General features: G+C 38.3%; 1 protein-coding gene and 1 long non-coding RNA gene across 4 annotated transcripts in view; one reads left to right on the top strand and one right to left on the bottom strand.

Moving 5' to 3' along the window:
* The window catches only part of LOC148043371 (uncharacterized), a 481,921-nt gene that overhangs the window by 97,147 nt on the left and 360,757 nt on the right, over window positions 1-24,017 (top strand). The window lies entirely within an intron of this gene.
* Window positions 1-24,017, bottom strand: part of RALGPS2 (Ral GEF with PH domain and SH3 binding motif 2) — a 128,627-nt gene that overhangs the window by 99,343 nt on the left and 5,267 nt on the right. For all 3 annotated transcript variants that reach the window (XM_087726828.1, XM_087726829.1, XM_087726827.1), the window contains exons 2-6: window positions 10,721-10,855; window positions 6,532-6,639; window positions 5,064-5,114; window positions 704-787; window positions 252-341 (exon numbers count right to left, since the gene is read on the bottom strand). In XM_087726828.1, the coding sequence (XP_087582954.1) occupies window positions 252-341; window positions 704-787; window positions 5,064-5,114; window positions 6,532-6,639; window positions 10,721-10,777 (390 nt within the window). In that variant the 5' untranslated portion in view covers window positions 10,778-10,855. The remainder of the gene's footprint in view (window positions 1-251; window positions 342-703; window positions 788-5,063; window positions 5,115-6,531; window positions 6,640-10,720; window positions 10,856-24,017) is intronic.

Raw genomic sequence — 24,017 nt, 5'->3', positions numbered from 1 at the left:
CTTGGTGCGTCTTATACTCCGAAAAATATGGTACACGTTGCCAAGTTCAGAAGAACAGTTTCACTAGCAATATCATAATCTACTTCTGCAACTTTCAAACATTAATGAAGAATCATTTCCATATGTTGTAATTTCTATAACTGATCAACAATAATAAATTTCTCACATCATAAGTAAATGGAACCAAAATTGTAGTAGGTTTTTGAAATGGAGTTTTAAAGTTAAAACTGTTTTCAAAAACATTTTCTTACCTTAGCAGTTTTGATATAGTGGCTTAGGACTTCAGCTCTTATTTTCAACGTCTGTGCATGAAGAATCTCTCTAACTACCCAAAAGCTTACCTGAAAACAAAAGGTCTACTTTAAAATATACACAAAAAGGAAGTGTAAATACTGAAATAATCAATCAAAATTTTTCACATTATAAAATCACTTAGTCACTTTAAAAGATGCAAATTACTCCATTAGAGTGAATACTTCACTTGTTTGAATTCAATTAGCATAGATTCATTCCATTTATTCAGATAGATGGAGATGTTTATTCTTATTTTTGCTCATTGAGGGCTGGGGCAGAGGTGGGAGAGGAGAGTATTGAGACATCCCTGCCTTTAACAGAAGTTAAGATTTTAACAACAAAAAAGATCATACGATTTTTTTAATTATGCCATTTAATTATGGTGTATACAGTTAGTCTCAAAACTTACATGGTTGAATCGTCTTGTAAAAGCAACGGCGTTTGGTGCTGAACTATATTTTTCCTTTTTATTCCAACCACAACTTGACAGTTCCTAGATGAACAATGAAAGATAATTTAACATCAGTGTTCAGACTGCAAAACAAAACAAGATTTTTCCTTTTATTAATAAAAATTCTATTTATATTTCTCCTTATACACATCCTGGTAAGGCTGATGTGCTTGGTATAATTATTAATTCTGAGTATGGTTTTATAAAAGTACTATGAATTCTAACATAATTTGGACAATGCATGTCTTGAGCAATGTGTGAATCTCTGAATCTTTAGAAGCATTTCATTTGCAATTTCTGTGAATAGTATTCTAAACTGAGATAAGTATATAAACGAAAGCGTGAAATCTGAATTATCTTGTATATCCTTTTTAATGTTTTGTCTAATTGTATACATTTCCATTCAAGTTACAAAACCAGAAATAAGTACTATTCTCTAATATATTCAGGCAAACTATGTTAGTAAATATGCAATACTATTAGCTTGATTCCTTTATAACAAGCCACAAATTGCTGCATTCTGTATGAACCTTGTCTTCTCATTCTCATGACTTTCTGACTTTTTTAAAAAGGGAGTTTTCAGTAACATACTAATTGTGTAAAGATAGCCCCATTCAGACATTATGTAAACTGGAGTATTTACCTGTAGGGGACTCCATTGCAGAATCATCCCTTATCAATGTCATTGAAATGATGTTGGCTTTCCTGCAGCATTCATGAATTTAGCACAGATTATTGCACAGAACGGTCTGTACTCTAGCTCAGGTGAAACATAATGAAACTGCTCTCCTTTGTGCTGAACACATGAATAACTTCAAAGGACTTCAAACATCACTGGAGCAACACTGAGTCGGGAGTTATCCAGTGTGCTCACCTGATCAGTGCTCCAGATTCATAATGCCTGAATGATTTAGAGTTTGTCTGCAATCCAGAACTGGAAACACTCTTCAAATTAGGAAGGACAAGATAAAATAAGGAGAGAATGGAGGGGAAATCTTGAAGAACTGCAAGAAGAGAGTAAGATCACTGAAAGAAGACAGAAGCTTGTTGAAGAACTGTTTATCTGCCAATACTTAAATACTGAAGTACATTACAGGTAGTCTTCAACTTATAACCATTCGTTTAGTGATTGTTGGAAGTAATGGAACTGAAAAAAAATGACCTTTGACCATTTTTCACACTTATGACCACTGCAACATCCCCAGTCATGTGATCAAAATTCAGATGCTTGACAACTGACATTTATGACGGTTGCAGTATCCCAAGGTCCTGTGGTCACCTGTTGCACCTTTCTGACAAGTAAAGTCAAGCTCTTAACAACTATGTTGCTAATAATTTCAATGATTCACTGAACAACTGCGGTAACAAGGGTTGTAAAATGAGATAAAACTCACCTTAACAATTGTCTTGGTTAGCAATGGAAATTTTGGGCTCAATTGCGATCACAAGTTGAAGATTACCTGTATTCTTTTAAGTAACCTATATTTTTATTATCTCCTGAAGGGCAGAGCATGTAAAAAGACTTATCTTATGTGAGAAAGTTATCAGATCAGATGTATCCATGAAAAGTTTGAATGTCAAATTAGAATTGTCCTGGTATAGCATCTAAAAGTTACAATTCCATTATACAAAATAATCTGCTTTTATTGTGGTAAAAGGCAATTGTGTGCAGTACTAGATTTGAGAATTGAAGACTGGATCCCAAAACCAGCAAGAATTCAAAATATGGTAACATGTTTATGTTTTAGCAAAAACCTTTTTTTAATATTTGTCTTATGCCAAGAAATTTTGATATCCGATTTTATAATAACTTTAAGTATCTGCAAATCTGAAAGATACTGTTCTTTCTGCTCTCAAATAATTGATAGTGAGTTTCTATAGGCGAGCTTTTATATTAGATGTACAGCAAGGATAAATTCAGTTTTTTAACATACTAATCTCAAGATGAATAGCTGTATAAATCAATTGAATAAACAAGCAACATTCTAAAGAAATAATTTTAATTATTTGCATTGTTTACCAGTAGCTTTCAATGGGGAACTACATTATTTGCTTATAGTCTGAATTAATTTTGGAAAACGGCTCAATTCAATACCTTGAACTTCTTAAAAATCAGGAGAGTTGCAGAAAGCAAGCTGCAAAGTTATGTCCATGCATATCAGATAATGGCATTACCAAATGACATTATTTAAAAACCCCAATACAAATATTTTGGAACAATAATCTTCACTTCAGCAGATCTTTGAATGAAGAAAAGAAGCAGGGAAAGTAAGAATCGATTTGTGTTCTCTCTTCAACTGACTTCTCTCTTCAACTGAAGAGCCAAGGTGGCACAGTGGTTAAATGCAGCACTGCAGGCTACTGCTAGATCAGCAGTTCAGCGGTTCAAATCTCACCGGCTCAGGGTTGACTCAGCCTTCCATCCTTCCGAGGTGGGTAAAATGAGGACCCAGATTGTTGGGGGCAATATGCTGACTCTCTGTAAACCGCTTAGAGAGGGCTGAAAGCCCTATGAAGCGGTATATAAGTCTACTGCTATTGCTATTGCTATGACCAATAGGAAAGAGCAAAAAAGACATTCAATGGAGTTCATAGACAAGCTGGTCCTACTGCAAGAACAAACGCCTTCACTGCCATCATTCCCAATTCACTTTTCTAGAATATACTATATCAATCTGTCTGGAGTTTCTAAAAACGGTAAGCAATTGATATTGATACCTGTCTGTGTGTGTGTGTGTGTGTGTTTGTGTGTGTGTGTCAGTAGTGGGTTTTAAAAAAATTTGGAACCTCTTCTGTAGGTGTGGCCTGCTTTCCGGGTCCACTGGTGGAACCTCTTCTAACCGGTTCGGTAGATTTGACGAACCGGTTCTACCGAACTGGTGCAAACTGGTAGGAACCCACCTCTGATATGCATGTATTTATATTGTAAAGAATAGCAAATGTTGTTTACTTGAAAAATTATTTATTCTTACCCACAATTATGTGTCAACTTTTTTATATTGCCTGACCTCCAGCAACTTTGGGCAGTTCACAAAACAAAAAAATAATACCATGAGAAACTGCCCATCTTGTACCAAACTCTGGGAGGCTCACAAACAAAAAAGAAAACATCTGTGTCCAATAAACAATCAAACAAAAAATCAAAAGACCCAACACCATAGTTAAACTAAGGACTTGGCATGCTAGATGTCACTAAAGGAATGAGGAATGGCATTACAGCTGAAATTGGTAGTAGTAGAACAGCTTTTTAAATATTAAGACCCTTGGGAATAAGACGTTTGATGGCATTCTCTGGCTAAGTTTCCTTCTATACTTCAAGTATGACTTTGAGGATTTTGCAGCTTTGGGAATAAATGGCAAAAGGGCGATTAGGCTGGATATAGATGTTATTTCTTATAACCTTTAGTGGACTTTTGCTAATCAGAAGTGAATGATGACGTTTGAAGAATTTGTCTATAGATAAGCGATAGGATATGGGATAAACAATTGTTGCATTTTAAGAGAAAGTGATCAGTTATTTAAATTTATATTTATTGAGTCCAAGGAGATTATTACGTTTTTATACATGTAGTCCTCAACTTACAATAGTTTAATTTAGTGACCGCTTGAAGTTACAACACTGAAAAAAGTGATTTATGACCATTTTTCAGACTTATGACTGTTGCAGCATCCTCATGGTCATGTGTTTACATTTGGATGCTTGACAACTGACTTACATTTATGGCTGTTGCAGGGTCCATGGGTCATATGATCACTATTTGCAACATTCTGAAAAGCAAAGTCAATGGGGAAACCAGATTCACTTAACAACCGGGTTACTAATGTAACAACTGCACTGATTCACTTAACAAGTGGGGCAAGAAAAGTCATAAAATGTGGCAAAACTCACCAAACCTCTCACTTGGCAACATAAATACTGGGTTCAATTGTGGTTGTAAGTTGAGGAGTATCTCTATTTCTTTTTTCTTTTTATATCCTTATTTTCATTCTTTATTCTTTTTTTAATTATTGCTATAATCAGTGCGTATTTAAAATTAATTTCTGGAGTATGTCATACTAGTATTTTCTATACTATATTGCCTCCAACCTAATGGAATCTATAAGAATATTTAAACAGCAAAAATACATTTAATTATTACATTATATGTTTTACTTATCTAGCCATTCAGATGTCAATCATTAAAGCTATTAAAGCAAAAGGAAAGTACATTCTATAGGCATCTACTGTATATTAAAAGTAAATGAAATATGGAAATTATCATAATAAAACGAACTTGTTTTCTATCAAATTATTTTAAGTTTTCTATGAAAAACTCACCTCTGGTTGAATAGCTTTAAATACAGGAATATCCATGAGTGTAATCTGGCCCTTAAATCAAAGTTATAAGAAAATTAAAATTATGTTCCTTATTTTACAACTCGGTTCATTTGATTATTTAATGCCAGAACAATTCCTAGCAAAATGATGTTTCTTTACCTATATCAGTGATAACAATTATTCTAGGGCAGTGATGGCGAACCTTTTTCACCTTGTGTGTTTGCGTACACTTGTGTGCCCACCCCCATAACAAAGCCCCCCGCCCCATGCCCCCATGCATGTGCACGTGACGGCTTTCTAGGAGCCTGGGGAGGGTGAAAACAGCCCCCCCCCCCAAGGCTGGAAACGGCCCATTTTCTGACTTCCGGTTTGTGTGTCTGAAACTTCATGAGGAATTAGTTTTGCCGAATAATCACTCTGGGAATGGAATTGTGATGGGCTTCACCCCAAGTAAATGAATCTGATCACGAATAGTTCCTTTTGGTACATATTCTTTTATTTGTAGGTAACTACCATAAAAGGTCAAGCTAAGCTCCAGTTTATGACACTTATCTTGTGTTCTGAATGCTTTAGACATTGCTCAGTAATAAATATGTTCATAAATAAATGGAAGCAATTATGTATTCATTATTTTGAAGCATATCTGATTTCAGCCACAAAATTCTGTGCTGAAGGAATTAAATTCTCACATGCATAAGAGAGAATTCTTACAGTCATTTTCCTGCAATATTTTAAATTTTAAGAGCCCTTAAAAATAAGGATTCTCTGTGGTAAAAGACTAAAAAAGGAAGCTTGACTTGTAGTTCAAAAAACAAACTCTAAAGGCCACACATTCTTTATTTTTCTTTTCACCAAGGTAAAAATATAACATTATTTAAATACAATGCTACAAATAATGCACAAGACCAATTAAAATGGTAGCGATTGAAAATTAGGAATTTATTTTTACCCAATTCTCAACACAGCAAAATCTGTACAAAAATTGCTAGCACCCAGGCTAATGTAAAAGGATTTCCATTCTTTCCATTCCATTCAGAATGCTCTTTGAATCTCAAAAATACTTTTGGAGAAGAATGGTGAACATTCTGCTTATGTAAGTCTGGATACAAGTCATTTTCTTAAAAAAAGGGAGGTATATAGTAATGTTGATATCCTTAAAGTAGTTAATAACAATAGTTTTAGTTTTGATTTGAAAGTCTGTATTAATTTTAATTCTAGCTAATAGTCAATTGTGAGAGAGGACAGCACTGATAAAGAGAGAAAATGTTCTTCCCATACATATAAAGTATTTCTAAGTATTTCTAACAGTGTCTCTTAATGGAGTGTATAGGAGACCTCTGTAAGACTCTTCATTCCTCTGAAGTATCTGAAACCCTCTTTTAACTCTCTTGAAAAAAACAATACGTTACAATTTGCTAAAAGTAGGGCAAAAGGATTATTAGATTAGGAACATGAGTTAATTACTTACTGCATATTCTTCAGGTGTAACTTTCAGAACATCAAAAACTACTGCATCAAAACTTTTCTTCAATTCAGTAGAACCTTTGTCACTCAATGATTCTGAGCTGCTACTCTTCTGTCAAGAAGAAATAAGTTATTTCAGTACAAAAATGTTTTTACAGGAGTAAAAGATTACTTGCATATTATTGTATCTATTCAGTGGCAAATAAAACATTGTCTAGCAGTTTGTTAACTTTTGTCCCCGAAAGAAATATTAAGAACCAGTACATGAATAGACTAAAGTGCTAGGCAGAGACCTAGATTCAAGTTCACATTAAGCTAGATAAGCTAACTTTTGATCAGTCACTAGTTTTTAAACCATTCTGTTTCACACCATTTTTGATACGAACGTAACACTGGAAAAATAAATGATACCCAATTAAATCTTTGATCTAGGCCAGCCACCCGAGACTGTCACGGTTTGGTCCAAAGTGCATGGAAGCTGTGTAAATTTGGATGGGGAGGAACAGCTCTTGCTTAAAGAGCATGCAGAAATCAGCTGTGGTCATGAAGGACTCCAAACAATTCAATCTGGTGCACCAACTGTGCACTAAATCCAGGGATCCTTCAGATAGTCACTTGTTGTGGCCCAGTAGGAGCCGTTGGAGCTGCCACCAGACTCCGACAGCGAGGGGCCCTATAAGTCTGCTCTGGAGGATGTGGAGGATCCTGGACAGGGTTCCGACTCCGAGCAGGGCGCATAGAGGCTGGTTGGCCACCAGGAGGTGCCTGAGCCTTGAAGCAGTGGGGAGGAGACAAGGCAGTGTGATCCTGACCTCATGCATTGGAGCAGTGGGGAGGAGACAAGGGAGTTGGTCCTGGATGCCCGGCAACTGAGGGCTAATAGGCGTAAAGAACAGTTGCGCAGTTACAGGAGATAAATGAACTCAGCTGGTGGTAATTAGGCTCCTCTCAAGACTATAAAAGGAATGGCTTTGCATACGCTCGTCACAGGAATCAATGTGTTTACTAGAGCTGGAGAACTCTCGTGGCTAGCTTGGCAGGCTGGATTGCTGCCAAGGTTAGTCTGTGCTGGATTGCTGCCAACGTCTAGTCTGTGTGTTAATAAATCCTTGAAGTATCTTTGTCTCGGTGTGCTTTGGTGTAGGACGAGGGGGGTCAGAACAGTCACTCATGCCCCTGTTACATTATGGCTTGACTATGTGATGTATTATGTAAGGGAGAAATCCTTGAAGACCACCTGGAAGCTTTAACTAGTTCAGAATGTGGCAATATTAGTGATAGGCATGCCTTGGTATGCTTGCATAACAGCTCTGTTTCATGAGCTGCATTGGTTGCCAGTTTCTTTCAAGTTGTGATTCAAGATGTTGGTCATCACCTATAAACTCCTATATGGCATAGAACTTAGTTACAGCTAATCCCCAAGAAACGATATACCATTTAAGTAGGCATTCAAAGTTACGCATCCCGAAACTACATACGACCTGTTTCAAAGTTATGACAGCTGCAATCCCCCTGCAGTCATTCATGACAAGCCACTTGCTGCAACACATCACCTCACTTCCCCCATCCCACCCAGAAGGGACTCATGGTGCTCAGGGCTGCTTCCCATGCCTCCTGGAAGCAGCTGCCATTTTCAGAACCTTGAGGATTCGAACTGGCAGCTTCTTTTAGAGTTTCCTGCACCAATCAGCTGACCATTGGGAAGCTGAAAAGCTCTCCTGCCTCTTGTTAGTCTTTGGGAAGCCAGTCTCCGAATAAAAAAGGAGCAGCTTTAGGATGAGCTTCCCCAAATATTTCTCTTACTTAAACCCCTCCCTTCCCCAGAAAGCCACATTTTTTTTTTCAATAAACAAAACAAAACAAGCTGGGAGGGACAGATTTTTTGATCTTCCCTTCCCATTTAGGTGCTAAAAATAAAGTCTCTGCCTCTGTTTTCCAATCTATAAACCCTTTAAAAAAATTGACCTCAACTCCAACTGAAGAGGAACAAAGCAAGCAAGAAAAGATTTTTTTTCTGAAGCTTTTTCTCTTGAACTGAAATCATCTCCAAAAGTAAGCTAACCAATACAACAAAATAGAGAATACTGGGTTTTTGCAAACTTTAGCTTTCTGTCTAACTGCCTCTAGAGCAGAGGTTGATTTTTAATGGGGGCAATTTGAACCTTGTTTAAACCAAGTTAATGGCCTTTTAGGCTTTCTCCCCGTGAGTAGAGTTCACTTTTTGAGTAAAGTAAGAATTATATGTCGTGACCCGTCAAAACCGCGGAGGACAAAATCGCGCTCGACGAAAGCGCGCATTTGACGTCATCACAGCGCGACGGAAAAAATTAAAAATTGAAATAAAATTAAAATTAAAGCAAGCCGATTCACATAAAGGTAAGGGTTAGGTTTAGGTTTAGGTTTAGGTTAAGGGTTAGGGTTAGGTTTAGAGCGTTAGGGTTACGTTTAGCGTTAGGTTAAGGGTTAGCGTTAGGTTTAGCGTTAGGTTCAGGGTTACGTTTAGGGTTAGATTTAGGGTTAGGTTAAGGGTTAGGTTTAGGGTTAGGTTTGGGGGGGTTAGGGTAAGGTTTTTGCTTTATTTTTACATTTTTCGATCACAGCGCGATGTTTTTGTCGCACTGTGATGACGTCAAATGCGCGCTTTCGTCGAGCGCGATTTTGTCCTCCGCGGTTTTGTGGTGGAACCTTATATGTAGGGGGGATCAGGATTTTAGAGACGCTTAGGTGGGCCATGGCCAAAAAAAGGTTGGTAACCACTGCTCTAGAGGCAATCTACAGTCTAGGCTTTAAGTCCTCTCAGGATCTCCCCATCCCTGAGCTCCACTTAATGATCTGTGCATTCATTTAACAAATCCACTGGAGAGAGCAGGGATGGCTGGTTGTTACGGTACTTGAGGCATAAATAAAGCAGTCCCAACCTTTCCAGCTTTGCGGACCGGCAGGGTGGGGTGGGGATAAGAGGATGGTTCTGCACAAGTGGTGGGTAAGTACGTGTGTGCAGTTCTATCCATTTGCGGGAGTGGCAGGCATGCACACTTGCCACTTGTGCAAATGGAGCTGCGTGCATGCTTGCCTGCATGTTCGCCTAGGGCATGGCCTGGTAGTAAGCTGTGGGCTGGAGATTTCTGTTACAAAAGAGCTATGTTCTTCTCTCAATTCTTTTCCCTCACATAAATGGCAAATTCAACTTGCATAAATAATCAATCAATAACAATACTCCTTTTCGGTAAAATCCATTAACATGCAGATTTATTATTGATACAATCACTGTCTCTTGATTGTTGAGATTGTTTTCCTATTAGTGACTATTGTGTTACATTTTTACTACTTTTAATTATCAATGGGCAAATTATTCACCTAAATTGTCAAATACTATCTGACAACTCCTAATAGGTAACTCTGAATATTTCAAATTAAAATAATGCTTGAAATGGGATCAAACTATATTTTCAATTATGTAATTTTCATTTTGTTATGTACACCCACGCAAATCTAATCAGTGAAATAACAAGAGGTACAGTCAAAAGACATAACTCCTTTAGTTGCAAAGAACAGTGCTATATAATCACCTTAAAAACAAAACAAAGATGTCCATATAGGTAAATCCTTGGTTAACAACTGGCTGCCTAGCAACTATTTCAAGTTACAACGGATCTGTCAAAGCACACTTATGATCTGGTTCGGGAGTCCTGGTTACTGTACTCCTCCTATGGTCACATGAATGCATTTTTGGCGCTTGGCAAAACCAGTTCACATTTATGGCTGTTTGCAGCACCCCATGTCATTTGTCCATGATTTTTGGCATTTTTTGCCACTTTATGGTGTTTATTTCCAGTTACTAACAAAAAACACCCATTGGATAAAATTGATTTAACAACTGCAGATTTCACTTAATGACCACTGCAAAAAAAGGTATAAAACTGGGCATAGTCACATGGCTTAATTGTTGAACAACTGTCACGACCATAATTTTAGGTTCAATTGCAGTCATATTCAAAGACTACCTGGATTGTTTTTTGCTTACATATTTTATACTGTAAATATGCCTTATAGTTTAACAGCACAGAGGAATTACGTGCATATCATAATATTTAAACTTACCCTCCCTTCTGTACTGTATTATTATATATGATTATTATGGACTGATTCTGTTATTATTTGACTGCATAAGACATTCTTTATTTCTTCCTTACCTCTGAAGCAGTAGCTACAATATTAATATTACTGGTCTGTCCGTTCATTAGGGCCATACTGTTTGCACCATTGACCTTCTGCCCTACATTTGCAGAAGTGGCTTTATTCGTTCACGTTCACGCAAGTTATCATTCCTTAAAAAAGAAAAGTAATGTTAAGGATATACCTCGTAATACAGCTCAACATACTTTTGCTAATAGCCAAATTACCCAAAAAAAATAAAAATCTAATTTAATGCAAAATACAGTGGAATAAAAAATTTACATTGTGCAAAATCACCATTATATCAACTATAATTCAGTTAAATCTTGGGAACTTTAATCAGAACAGCAGCAAATTCAAACTAACAGTACATTACTTTCGTGACCCGACAAAAGGGCGAATGACAAAACCGCGCCCGACTAAACCGCGTCGCTAAAACCGCGACGTCATCAACGCGCCAACAACAACAGCGCATCGACAACAGCATGTCGACAGAAGGGCAATTTACAACAGCGTGTCGGCAGAAGGGCGATTTAAGTTAAGGTAAGGGTTAGGTTTTGGGTTAGGTTTAGTGTTAGGTTTAGCGTTACGTTTAGGGTTAGGTTTAGTTTTACAGCACACTTCTGTTGCCGCGTTGTTGTCGGCGCGATTCAGCGCTCATTCGTCGGAGCGCTTTAGAACACGCGGTTTTGTCACCGCGGTTTAGTCGGGCGCTGTTTTGTCGTTCGCCCTTTTGTCGGTGAACCCATTACTTTAATGACCATCTGAGTCCAGCAAACAGGAAAAATATTAAGATATCTAGTTGGTGCTATCATTACAAATGCTAATATATTTTATTTATCTACATTTGATGTTTATACTGTTTAAAGAGACTTATATATCTACAGCATTGGTGCTTCTGAGAATGTAATCAATTCAAACACATTCTTTGTCTTGTCTTGAACATTTTCTCCATCTTTTCTACAGTGGAATTTCTAACAGCAATTGGGTATCAAGGAGGATAAATATGGAAAATGCCTCTCTGTACTACAAAGTTTATTAGCATTTTTCATTATATTGGACACAGTAGATTTGATCAGGTTAAAATTCACTTTAGAGCTGAGGATTTTTCACAGTTTTGGAGCAATGCCTAAGTACAGTATGTCCAACTGTTTCTAGAGTTAGATAGATCTAGTTTCTTTCCATTTTGGATAAGATATTGATGGATATCTAGACTCTACAGGAGCGTAGTAGGCATTGAAGATATGGAAGTAAATAGAAGACAGGACATGATACTAGAAGTGTACAATATGAAAGTAAATGCAGTGGTCCTTATAAGTCCGTAAACTGATTTTTCAATATTTCTACACGCATTTAGTCATCTACTTACAACTATAATGGAACCTATCAATCATAGTCATAAGTCGTGACAGTCGAAAGTTGGGTCACCCATGTAACCTGATTTTTTGCAGTGGTCATTAAATGAATGTCATGGTTATTAAGTGAATCAATGGTCCACAGTGTAGGTTTTGCTGAAAGCCAGAATTAATGCTGCTTTTTGGGAAAAAAAAACTGTTGCAAAACACTGCCATGTAACTGCGGGACTCTCCTAACTGTTGTAAACGCAGGCCGGGGGAGGGAGCTGACAGAACTATGCCTTAAGTACCCCTAGAGAGGTCTGTGGTAACTTTGAACAGTCATTAAGCAACCAGCCATAAGTCAGGGACTACCTGTAAATATGACTGAAAAATGTGATTTGTTCTTTACACAAGACTTAAAATTAGATAGAGCCCATTCAAACAAATCAATAAAAAACTTATTCATTTATTTATTGACAAAAATGAACCAAACAACATACTTAAAACAATATAATATAATGAGAAACTTACAATTTAAAATAACTTAATATAAACAGAAATTTAAAATTCAATAAATGTTGGTGCAGAAATAACTTTGTGCCAAAGCAACGGCCTAAGCAATGAAGCACATTAAAAAAAGTTGGGGAGGTGCAGGGTGAACATTTGCCATTTTTTCCCCCTAGAGCAGTTTTTCCGTTATATAGTAGCTACAAGGGAAGACAATTACGGGTAATCAGAATTGTTAGCTTCCAGATGTATGAAGTTTAAAGACTATTAAGGATATAAAGGAATGAAAGTTAAGGATCTGTTTTGCCCTCTCTTGATTTTACAGTATTGTACAGGTAGTCCTCGACTTACAACCATTTGTTTAGTGACTGTTCAAAGATACAACAGCACTAAAATGGTGACATGACAAATTCTCACTTTTAATCATTGCAACATCTCCATGGTCACATGATCAAAATCTGGGTGCTTGGCAAACAGCATATAGTTACAGCATCCGGGTGTCATGTGATCAACATTTGCAGCCTTCCCAGCTGGTTTCTGGCAAGCAAAGATAATCGGGGGAAACAAATTTGCTTAACCACAATATTCACTTAATAACTGCAGTGACTCGCTTAACAATCCTGGCATGATTCATTTAACAACTGCTTTGTTTAGCAATGAATATGTTGGGCTCAATTGTGGTTGTAAGTCGAGGACTGTGTATTGTTATCAACTTTCAAAAATGTTTTTATACACACACAAACACACACACACACACACACAGCACACAAATCTCTATTCTGAAGGAAAAATAATTCCAAAATATTCAACATAAATATACTATTAAACTAAAAGCAAATAGCATTTAAGACTGGGAAAGTCTGACTACATGCAAAGTTCAAAACAAAAATATCTCCCATTAATGATGTCTAATGAATCTTGAACTCTTGACAGTTCAGGGAGCTTAATTTAGCAGACTTTTCTTAAGTTTCAAAAAAAAAATCTGTAATGTTTGATACAGGGGAGGAAGCTATGTTTCCAACACCTCCAAAAGTGTTGAAAGTTACAAGGTATGTGTTTGGTGAAAGAATGACGCTAGTGAGGATAAGATAAAAATTTATTTTTGCTTTCTGAGACATAGTTCTAAGGCATAAAATAGTTTTGCAATTGTTTATTGAAAAAAGATAAAAGAAATTGGCATGGACATTGATAACTTGCTAACAATATAGCCTGAGCATTATGGGTTGCCCACTCTTCCATCTTGAAATGTTGCGAACAAACATGAAACAAACAAACATGAAGCTAATTTTAATAAGGGAAAGAATATGGAGCATATCTAAATAATATGTAAATCCTATATCCAAGCTCTCCGGTTCAAGAATAAAAGAATTTAATCCATCAGCACTAATAAAAGAAGATTAAATTAATATACAAAATGTTAGTTATACAGATAATCCTTGGTTAAACTACAGTAACTAGGACTGGTTTTTCTCATTACTGAGTTATGCTTGCAATGTGTATAAAGCATGCAGTTGTAAATCAGCCCAAGAAGGGGGCACAAAAGGCCCCAGCTGGTATACTACAGGCATGTAGGGCCAGGTGGTGGGGGCAGCTAGCATCAGCTGGTAATGGGCAGCCAAATGGTGAAATATTGGGGAAAGATAGGCAGAGGATGGGATTCAACAAGAAGAACTTCTTTATTTTATCATGGCTTGGGACTGGGAGGTACCAAGCTAGGATTTACTTGAATTGGGATGGGTCCTTACCTAATGGCCAGTAAGTTTTGGTTAGTGACAGCAATGGGGACTGCTGAGATTATCATCACTAAGCGATGGGGAATAAGAATCTGTTAATGTAGCCTTAAAATAAAATAGAATTAGTTCATCTAGTAGTGTTTCCTATCTGGTTCATCTGGGAGGGCTGATGTCAGTATTGCAAGTCTGAAAGTACAAACTTCCCGCAGCTACTTTTAGCAATAGCAATAGCAGTTAGACTTATATACCGCTTCATAGGGCTTTCAGCCCTCTCTAAGCGGTTTACAGAGTCGGCATATCGCCCCCCACAGTCTGGGTCCTCATTTCACCCACCTCGGAAGGATGGAAGGCTGAGTCAACCTTGAGCCGGTGAGATTAGAACCGCTGAACTGCAGATAACAGTCAGCTGAAGTGGCCTGCAGTACTGCACCCTAACCACTGCGCCACCTCGGCTCTTTTAATTATTTGATCCACTAAGTTAGGTTACCTTCTTAGTTTCTTTCTCTGGGGGCTCCTACCTCTTGTTTGTTTGTTTCATGGGCAGCCTTTCTTCCCCTTGTTTCTCAACATCATCACACATTCCGTTACATTTGGTGTGTGAACAGTGGTCCTGAGCGGGATTTAAGAGAAGCTCTGGCTGCACTGGTGCAGAAGAAGACCTTGGGTGGGACACAAATGGAGGGTCTGGGTGGGGTGTGAGAGAAACGTGATGGCAGTAGGCAGGGCTAGGTGGTAAAGGCAGCTGGTGGCATCAGATGTGCCCAAAAGGTGGCTGCAAATCGAGGTGGGCCTGAATGTTGTTCATATGACCATGGGGGCATTGCATTCAGTGCAGTGGTGGGATTCAAATAATTTAACAACCAGTTCTCTGCCCTAATGACCATCTGGGTAGGTGGGGCTCGGTGTTCATATGACTGGGTGGGTGTGGCCAACTCAAGGTCACTCAGGTCGATGGGCGCTTCGCCTTAGCTGTTACAATGCAATAAGGGTTAACTGGAGAGGCAGTTTCTGTAAGCAGGTCAATAAAGATTAGGCTAGAAACAACACCAGAATGTTTCCTTCCTGCCTTCCTTACAGGATTAGCCCTGTAAAGTGGGAAAAAACAAAATATTTCTTCCAACAACCGGTTCTCCGAACTGCTTAGAAAGTTACCAACCGGTTCTCCCGAATAGGTGCGAACTGGCTGAATCCCACCACTGATTCAGTCTCATCATAACTTTGAATGGTCAATGAACATATGAAAATTAAGTGAGAATGACTCAAAAGGTTTTATTCTTTACAATCAGCATAAAGCACATTCTTGTGATTTACATATCAACATATTAATTCAACATGTTTTTTGTAAATAATTACAGAAAAAAAGGCTGCTTTGTATCTAACTGGTGATCCACAGAAGCCATCTATTTCCAAGTTATGAATTTATGCTGAAGCAAGATTATTTCAAAATTGTACTAAAGGACCACTCTTAAATGTAAAACTCACTAATATAACTCAAGGTTCATAATTCAAAAATAAGATAACACTGTCTATCGAAAATGAAATTAAGTGTTCTATGACCTTTGGAATGTATTTGATTATTATGGCCTTGAAAACCAAACTTGAAATTAATTAATCCCTTTAAAATGAGGTCAACACAACAACAAAAAGGATAACCTAGATAAGGTTTAATGGCATTCGTGGGCAATTGGACTTAGCTCTTCTGGCTGTGTAGGGAATAATCCCTTCTTTAACTCCACCCTCTGGTTCTGCTTGCCTCTGTCCTACAAATTGGGACTGGAATCTTGGTCACCGATGAAGCAATTGTTAAGAACAAATCCCCACATGACTTCTTCACTCAACAACTGCAATCCTAACACTCTTGATTGTAGTCATTAAGTGACCTCACACATTGTTAACTGAAGAGACCCCACAGGAGGATATTTCAGGGAAGGTCGGGGAGACTCTGGTAGGCTCCACTCAGGAGCTGAAAATCCTCCACGCCAAAATACCAGCAGGAATTTTGGCACGGAGGAGCAGTTCAGACTCTGAGCAGAGAGACATTTGCATGTGACATGTTCTGGGCCTCTCCTAATCCCTTGAGGCATCCTGCACTTCTACTTGAAAGAGCTACTTGTTAAAGTGGAATTCCTCTGACGAGATGCAGAAATAGAGTTCAAATCTTCAAGATTTCAGCTGTTTTTGCACCCTGCCAAAGAAGTTCATCTACCCTCCATGTGCAAAAAGACTCTTTCAGTGGAATGCAAAAACAGTGCTCAATCTTCAGTATTCGAGCCAGTGGTGAAATTCAAAAATTTTCCCTCCCAGTTCTGTGGTTGTGGCTTTGGGGTGGGTGGGTGGGTGGGTCCTGTGACTGAGTGGATATGGCCAACTCAGTGTCACTCATGGCTATGCTCAATCACATGACCTCTCACCACCAAACCCACAGAACCCAGTGGGAGTGGCTCAGCGGTCATGTGACCAGGTGGGCGTGGCCAACTTGGAAAATGTGGTGAAACTCACTTAACGCTTTTGCTTAGCAACCAAAATTTTGGACTCAATTGTGGTCATAAGTTCTTTCTTTCTTTCTTTCTTTCCTTCCTTCCTTCATCTCTCTCTCCATTTATCTCTTTCTTTCATCTCTCTCTCCCACTTTCTTTTAGTTTTTTCTTTCTTTCTTCCTTTCTCTTTCAATCTCTCTCTCTCTCTGTCTGTCTGTCTGTCTCTCACTCTCTGTGTGGCTCTTTGTCTCTATCTCCCTCCGTCCCTCCCTCTGTGTCTCTCTCTGTCATTCTCTGTGTGTGTCTGTGTGTGTGTCTCTCTCTATATATGTATCTCCTCCCTCCCTTTGTGTGTGTGTCTATCTGTTTCTCACTCTGTGTGTGTGTGTGTCTGTCTGTCTGTCTCTATCTCTCTTCCTCTCTCTTTCTGTCTGTAAGCCGCTGTCGTGCCTGTCATCATGGATCAGGCTGAGCTGCCTGTCCTTCTTCAACACCTCCCGGGGGTGCACGTCCATCGTAAAATCCATCGGGTCGTCCAAAGTAGCGGGGCTCAGTATGACCTTGGCTGAGTGAGTGCAAACGCTCAAGTCCGCTGCTTGCACTTCTCAACTAGTTGCAAAGTTCTCTCCAGAGATTCTGGTGGGCGGAGGCAACGCTCGCCTATAGAGCTTTGGCGAAGGGGATTTTTTCTGCGGGATGGAGCCTGGGCGGCTGGGAATTTCCCAACCGAAGTAGAAGGCGAGGTTTTCAAACTAGTCTGGTCCTGCTTGAAAAGGCTGCTGTGGCGGAGCAAAGGGTGCCCTGGCTGAGGAATTCCCTCCTTCAGTCAGTCTCTGGAATTTTTTTTCTTTCTTTTTCTACAGAAGGGAAAGTTTTTTTGACTCTACAGCTCGACGTGATTAAGGCCGTTCTGCTCCTCCGTGGAGCCATTGTGTTTCTTGCCCATGGGCACGCGCTGATAGCCTCTTCTCTCTGATAGCCGCCTGATTAAAAAGGAGGCGGTGGCTCCGCTGGTCCGGAGCCCACCTGGGAAGACAGGGAACGCGAGGGGACCCCTCCCCCCACGGATAGGCTCCGGACCAGCGGAGCCTCCTTCTCCTTTTTAACCAGGCGGTAATCTTCTTTTTAATCAGGTGATCTTTTTAACCAGGTGATCTTCGGCTGGTGCACAAGCCCACTGGCACGCACTGCCCTCTTCTCTCTGATAGCCACCTGGTTAAAAAGGAGGAGGAGGTTCTGATGGTCTGGAGTCCATCCGGGAAGATGAGGAACACAAGGGGATCCCTCCCCCCGCGGATGGGCTCCAGACCAGCGGAGCCTCCTCCTCCTTTTTAACTAGGCGACCTTCAGTTGCTGCACAAGCCCATGGGCATGCACTGCCCTCTTCTTTCTGATAGCCGCCTGGTTAAAAAGGAGGAGGGGGCTCGACTTGTCCGCGGAGCCCATCCGGGAAGATGAGGAATGCGAGGGGGATCCCTCCCCCCCCACAGATGGGTTCCGGACTTGGTTTAGCCTTCCTGGACGTCGCAGCAGCTCCAAGCATGCCGATCTTGGCGGTTTTTGCATCGGGGTGGGCTGCAAGAGGGAGTGAGTGAAGACCTTTTCCAGCCGGCGCAAAGGACTTCCCCGGACTTGCTTTGATGAGCTCGGGGTGATGGGCCCGCACCTCCACCACCAGCAATCCAGAAAAGGTCTTCACTCCCTCCCTCTTGCAGCACGCCGCAATGCGAAAAATGCCGAGATCGACACGCTTGGGGATGCTGCTGCGGTGTCCAGGGAGACTAAACCAAGCCATCCACCACTCCCAGCTGCTTTCGTGGCTTCCCGGAGCGCCAAGAACCTTCACGCTCTTCTCCACACTCTCCTCGGCTCCTCGCAACTGCAATAGACCCAGAAGCCCCATTAGCTCCAAAAGCCGCTACGCTAGCAAAGAGCTTACTTACCTCCTCGGCAGGCAGCAATAGAGAGGCAAGGGCTCTCTATAGGGCTCTTAGAGGCATAGTGCAGATGGGCAGGGGGAGCGAGCAGATGAGCGGCGACCGGATGGGCGGGGCCCGGGGGTGAGCAAGCGAGAGGGCATTCCACCAGTGGAACCGGTTCTAAACAGCATGCTAGACTTGTGGGACCTCTTCTAGCGAACCGGTTAGAACCAGCAGGAACCCACTCCGGCTTCCTGATCGCATTACATCTAGATGATCAAAATGGGTAGGCCCATATTAAAACCATGTTCGTTAGATCACTAAACTTTAGATAAACCCATTAAGCAAAGAATCTGTTCTTGTCTCATTCATTTTGGGGGTATAACAGCGGAATGTAATTAATTCATAACACATAATTCAGGGACTAAATATAGAAGATTCACAAAACATCAATGTTTTGATACTGCACATCAAGTTGTTCCCCTTCATTCTACTTTACTTTAAATTTCCTGCTTTGTACTTTAGTTTTATAATGTTTTAACATAACAATCTATTTTTTATTCCAAGTTGTGAGAAAAATATGACTATATTCAATTAGTGAAAGGAGAATGACTTGGCTCAAAAAATGCATCTCAAATACATTTTGAAAAAGGTTGAGCTAAATAACCTTGCTGTATTTGAGGCATCAAACTTTGGAGAAAAAAAGCATGTGCTTAAGTATTCCTAAAAGGAAGATGTAAAAGTTTGCTTTTAGCATTAATATAAACTGTGACAGGGAAAAAGTGTACTGCAAATATTAAGTCTGATCAATATGGCAATGATACTTTAAATTTAAATTATGTGTAGAAGGCCTGGACCCCTAAAGGCTTCAAAAAGTACATTGATCCATTGTTAATTCTGCTTTTCATATTTACAATCTAATACATAAAGAAGAAAATCTATTAAGCCCTTTTCAGTTAAGATTCTTCTTTATGTTATTTTTATCTCACCAGAAATGTTGATCAGTCCTTTGAATTTAATTACTTAAATGCAAAAACAAGATTGCTTCCCAAAGGCTTTTTGGTATTTTTTAAAGGATTTCACTTAGAGCTTCTATGCATAGGATATTGGGCAAGTTGTACAAGTTCAGTTGAGTTCTTGTTTTATGCTATAATTTTATCTCACTTATTTTGCAATTACAAGTTTTTATTAAAATGTTTTGTGCTCATGCTTTGAAATGTCATTTTATTTATTAATTTTGAAGATCTCAACAGTGCTTTCAAGAGTAGGAAACAAGTTTCAGTATTAAATAAAAACACTAAATCTAGTGTGAAGTAATGTAGAGCTAATTTTGAGAATGCAGAATAACGAGTGGGACTTTGTGAAAAGAATCCTGAGAAGAGTGTGAGAATAAACTAATATAACCCTGTGGATTGACAATATGGAAAACCATTGTATTCTGAGGATTATAGGGCCATATTTTGCTTTCTCCTTCATATTAAGAAAATTCTAGAAGTTTAGACCTCATTCTCAGCTAACCTGTTTGCTTTTCTCTCTTGCTTGCTGAATAAAGAGAAAGGGGGGGGGGAGGAATGTTCACAGCTGCAAAGCTTTCCTTATCTGGAAAGTTCTCAGGATTTTGTTCCCATCCCAGATTAGTCAAGGTCAGATCCTGCAGCCTTGTCATCACAGAAGGAGAGCCTTCTGGAGTCTTTTTAATATAAACCCTGAAATTGTCTTTCAACTTCTGCACAGGCTTGAGTGTTCATTGCTGTGTACCCAGGGCCTAAAAGTGGACTCCAAGCAGCTGAAGGGAGATCATCCTGCCTGAAGTGTTAGGCTTTTATATTTCTGATAATATCTACCTGCTAAAGTTATTAATAAAGTTTAAAATCTCCTTACTTTTGTTCATTATCTCTGGATCCTCAAAGAACCAATTGTGTGGCCACTGCCTAACACTTGGCAAAACACCCTACTTTGATTTTGGTTAGATTCTGTTACCTCTGCTGTACCTCTGTCGTGATCTTGCTTACCTCAAATGGCTAACATCTTCTAGTAAATACTATATACCCTTTATATACTCATTCTTCAGATAAATAGTATCCAACTTTAAACAACATTTAATGGCCGTATTCAATGGGAACCGTCTATTTCATAATGTAACCTCTCTCACGCTTACATGGTGATTTGCAACCAGGAAATTCAAGTAACAAATTTAAGCGTATGCACCCAGAGCTTAAAAAGTATTATTAGACAACAATTACTATTAAAAGACATTAATGGAAAGGAGATCATATCAGCAATAATATGCACTGCTGTACAGGTGGCCCTTAGCTAACAACTTATGCAGGGACTGCTCTAACTAATGACAACATTGAATGAGTAATACTTGTGACCATTGTGCAAAGGTTCCAGCTATTGCAGCACACCTGCAGTCACATAATTGTGATCTGGCACTCGGGCAACTGATCGTTGCAGTATCCTGCAATCACTAATTGAGATTTGTGACCTTCCCTGCCGTTTCCCCCCCCCCCCAAAAAACAAAGTCAATGGGGAAATTGGCAGAAGGTCAGAAGTCCCAGTAATGTAAGGTCCTCACTTAATGACCAATGGTAATTTGCTTAACAGTGGCAAACTGCTATTGGAACTGCTGTGGTTAAGCAGCATGGTCCCATATCATCGCATTTTACACCTGTATTGCTTAGCCACAGAAATTCTGATCCGTATTACCATGTTATGCGAGGGCGAAAACAATTTAGATACGCTCAATATATAAATCTATTACATGGAAGTTTTTTTTAACAAAAAAACTAGATTTGGGCTGTTTTCTATTTGAAGCTTCTAATGTCTAATAGTAGAATTGAGATAAAATGGGAAAGCCCTGTTTCACTTCATATACATATACATCACTCATTCTGGCTATAGATTAGCAAGGTTAAACAATACATTGCAATTTATTAATTTATTTCCTTCCTTCCCCCTTCCTTCCTTCCTTCCTTCCTTCCTTCCTTCCTTCCTTCCTTCCTTCCTCCCTCTTTCCTTTCTTTCTTCTTTGTCACCATTTCTTACTAAAGACTTGCCTTTTTAAATAAATGATATTATCTCCATGAAATCTGAGGAAATAAACCTCTCTGAGAAGATGAAGGTCTAATAAAACTAAGGTTAGACAGGAATAGAGATTTGGAAATTATACTGGACTGGGCCAATGTGATAACTAAGATAGAACTAGAGGAAAAGAAAGCTATCTAAGAAGAAAAAACCTAGAGCATTAAAGAGTTCTTTTAGATTTCAAGCAAGCCTAAGTACTAAGATCTATTGCATCTTACTTTCAACTAGCAATGAATGTAGTCACTTATCAAAATTCATGATTTGCTTGTTATACTAAGGATTGAAAGTTATAAACTTTGACAAAAATGTTATGTTTCAAAATAGATCACAATTTTTGCAATGAGTATCACGTGCATCATGTTAATACTGAAGGCTTAATACAATGTTCTTTCCAAGTCTATGAAATTACGGCAGCATAAAGCACATTATTTTGTCATCTGCTCTTATCATAAGCGTTTTATGAAATCGGTAAGCTGAGGAAGCAATGGAGAAATCAAAAGAAGCACAAAACAAAGTAAACTTGTTTATTACATAAGTTGTCATAACATTGCCACAGAATAGGAAAAATCAATAAAATCTGAATGCTTAGTAATCCTGACAGGCTGTCTCAGGAGATATATATTAACTAAGAACTAGTTCGGGATGGTGAAAATAATAAGTTTGTTGAATCAAAACCAGGACCAATTAAACATTTCAGAAATACAAATGATTATCATAACAAATTTGATATATCAAAATGATTATCTAATTTTCAATTTCATTATCTTTATCTCTAACCAGTATTAAAAGTGGATAATAAAGAATATTTTTTCCATTTTACAGTAACCTAAAGCAGCAAATCAATTATTCTAGCCTGCCTTGATATGTGACTAAAAGCCAGCTAGATAGCTATCCTACTCTTTAAGTTTGTTTATTTTATCACACTCACATACTGGCTAACCAAACTCTAGTGTCTAGACAGTGTATAACAATACAAATATATTCATATTGTGAGAAGTTCCTTGTTAAAATATTAATACTACTGGTATATGAAAAACAGAGCTCAAATTAAAATGATTAAGCAATGAAGAACAACCTTGGACTTACATAATAATTATACTGCTCAAAAAATTTGATGGAAAAGCTATGCTTTTACTTTTTCTAAATATTATTAATAAATGGGCCATCATATGTCAATGAGAAGCTTGTTCCTGATAACCTGACCTATGATGATCTTATTCTAGGCTCCCATCGCCACTGACTTAAGGTGAAAGCAGCAAAATTGTAACCTAAGCTATTTAAACAGGATGGCCAGATTCCATTTCCTGAGCTCAAATCCTGTAAGATTTTTATCAATCTCAATTCTTTGAACTGTACTCGGAAGCATACAGACAACTATTGCTATGGCCATAAGGTAAATTCATATATTTTTTAATAAAACTGGTTAGGTACAACCAGACTCTATTTTTTTTATTAGACTAATTTAGTTCTTCTTCTTACATAATTAAATATACTTTATTTTAAATAAGATTACAAAACAAAACAAAGCAATCACTTCCGAAGTTACCTAGGACCTTAAAGATCAAAGACTACAAATAAGAAAATGCTACAGAAATGCTAATATAAAGCTAGTGAGAAAAATTTGCTATTCGGTCATGGTTTGTACACAGCATTACATCTAAAAAGATTCTGAGCAATTTACAGTATAATCAATAAGATCAATGAAAGTGATACAGAACACTAAAAACCATTTTTTTCTCTATGAGAAAAAGATGCCTATAAATGCCTATAGAAAAAATGTTACAAAAATGAGAAAAAAATACTGCACAACATGTATTTAAAGTAAAATATAGCTTCTATGAATGTAGCCAAAGAATGCAAGAAATAATTAAACTTCAAAGAGGCAGAAGAAATGTGATTTTGATGAAAAGTAAAAAAAAAAAAAGGCAATGAGTTACTAAGTAAGGAACCTACAATAGAATGGAACAGATGTGATGAAAAGATCTGGAATGAAAATGAATCGATGGAATGCTGGAAGAAATTTCAGAGCTTTCTATTTTATCAATTGTTAATATGTTTAATACTAGTTTCAAAGAAAAAAATATGAAAAGACCTAAATGCTGTGAAAATGTTTGTTAAATTATCAAAGACCAAAGAACAGCAAAACTGCAATTTAAACCAGGAAAAATTAACACATTAGGAAAATATAACTGACAAACAATAAACACCAGTAACATTATACATAGTAAAAATGTTAAGAATGGAACAGTGACAA

The sequence above is a fragment of the Thamnophis sirtalis genome, unplaced genomic scaffold (genome assembly GCF_051295495.1).
Source record: "Thamnophis sirtalis isolate CommonGarterSnake01/CBP01778 unplaced genomic scaffold, rThaSir2_p1.2 scaffold_12, whole genome shotgun sequence".
NCBI classification, from domain to species: Eukaryota; Metazoa; Chordata; class Lepidosauria; order Squamata; family Natricidae; genus Thamnophis; species Thamnophis sirtalis.
This window is presented reverse-complemented; position numbering and strand designations above follow the sequence as displayed.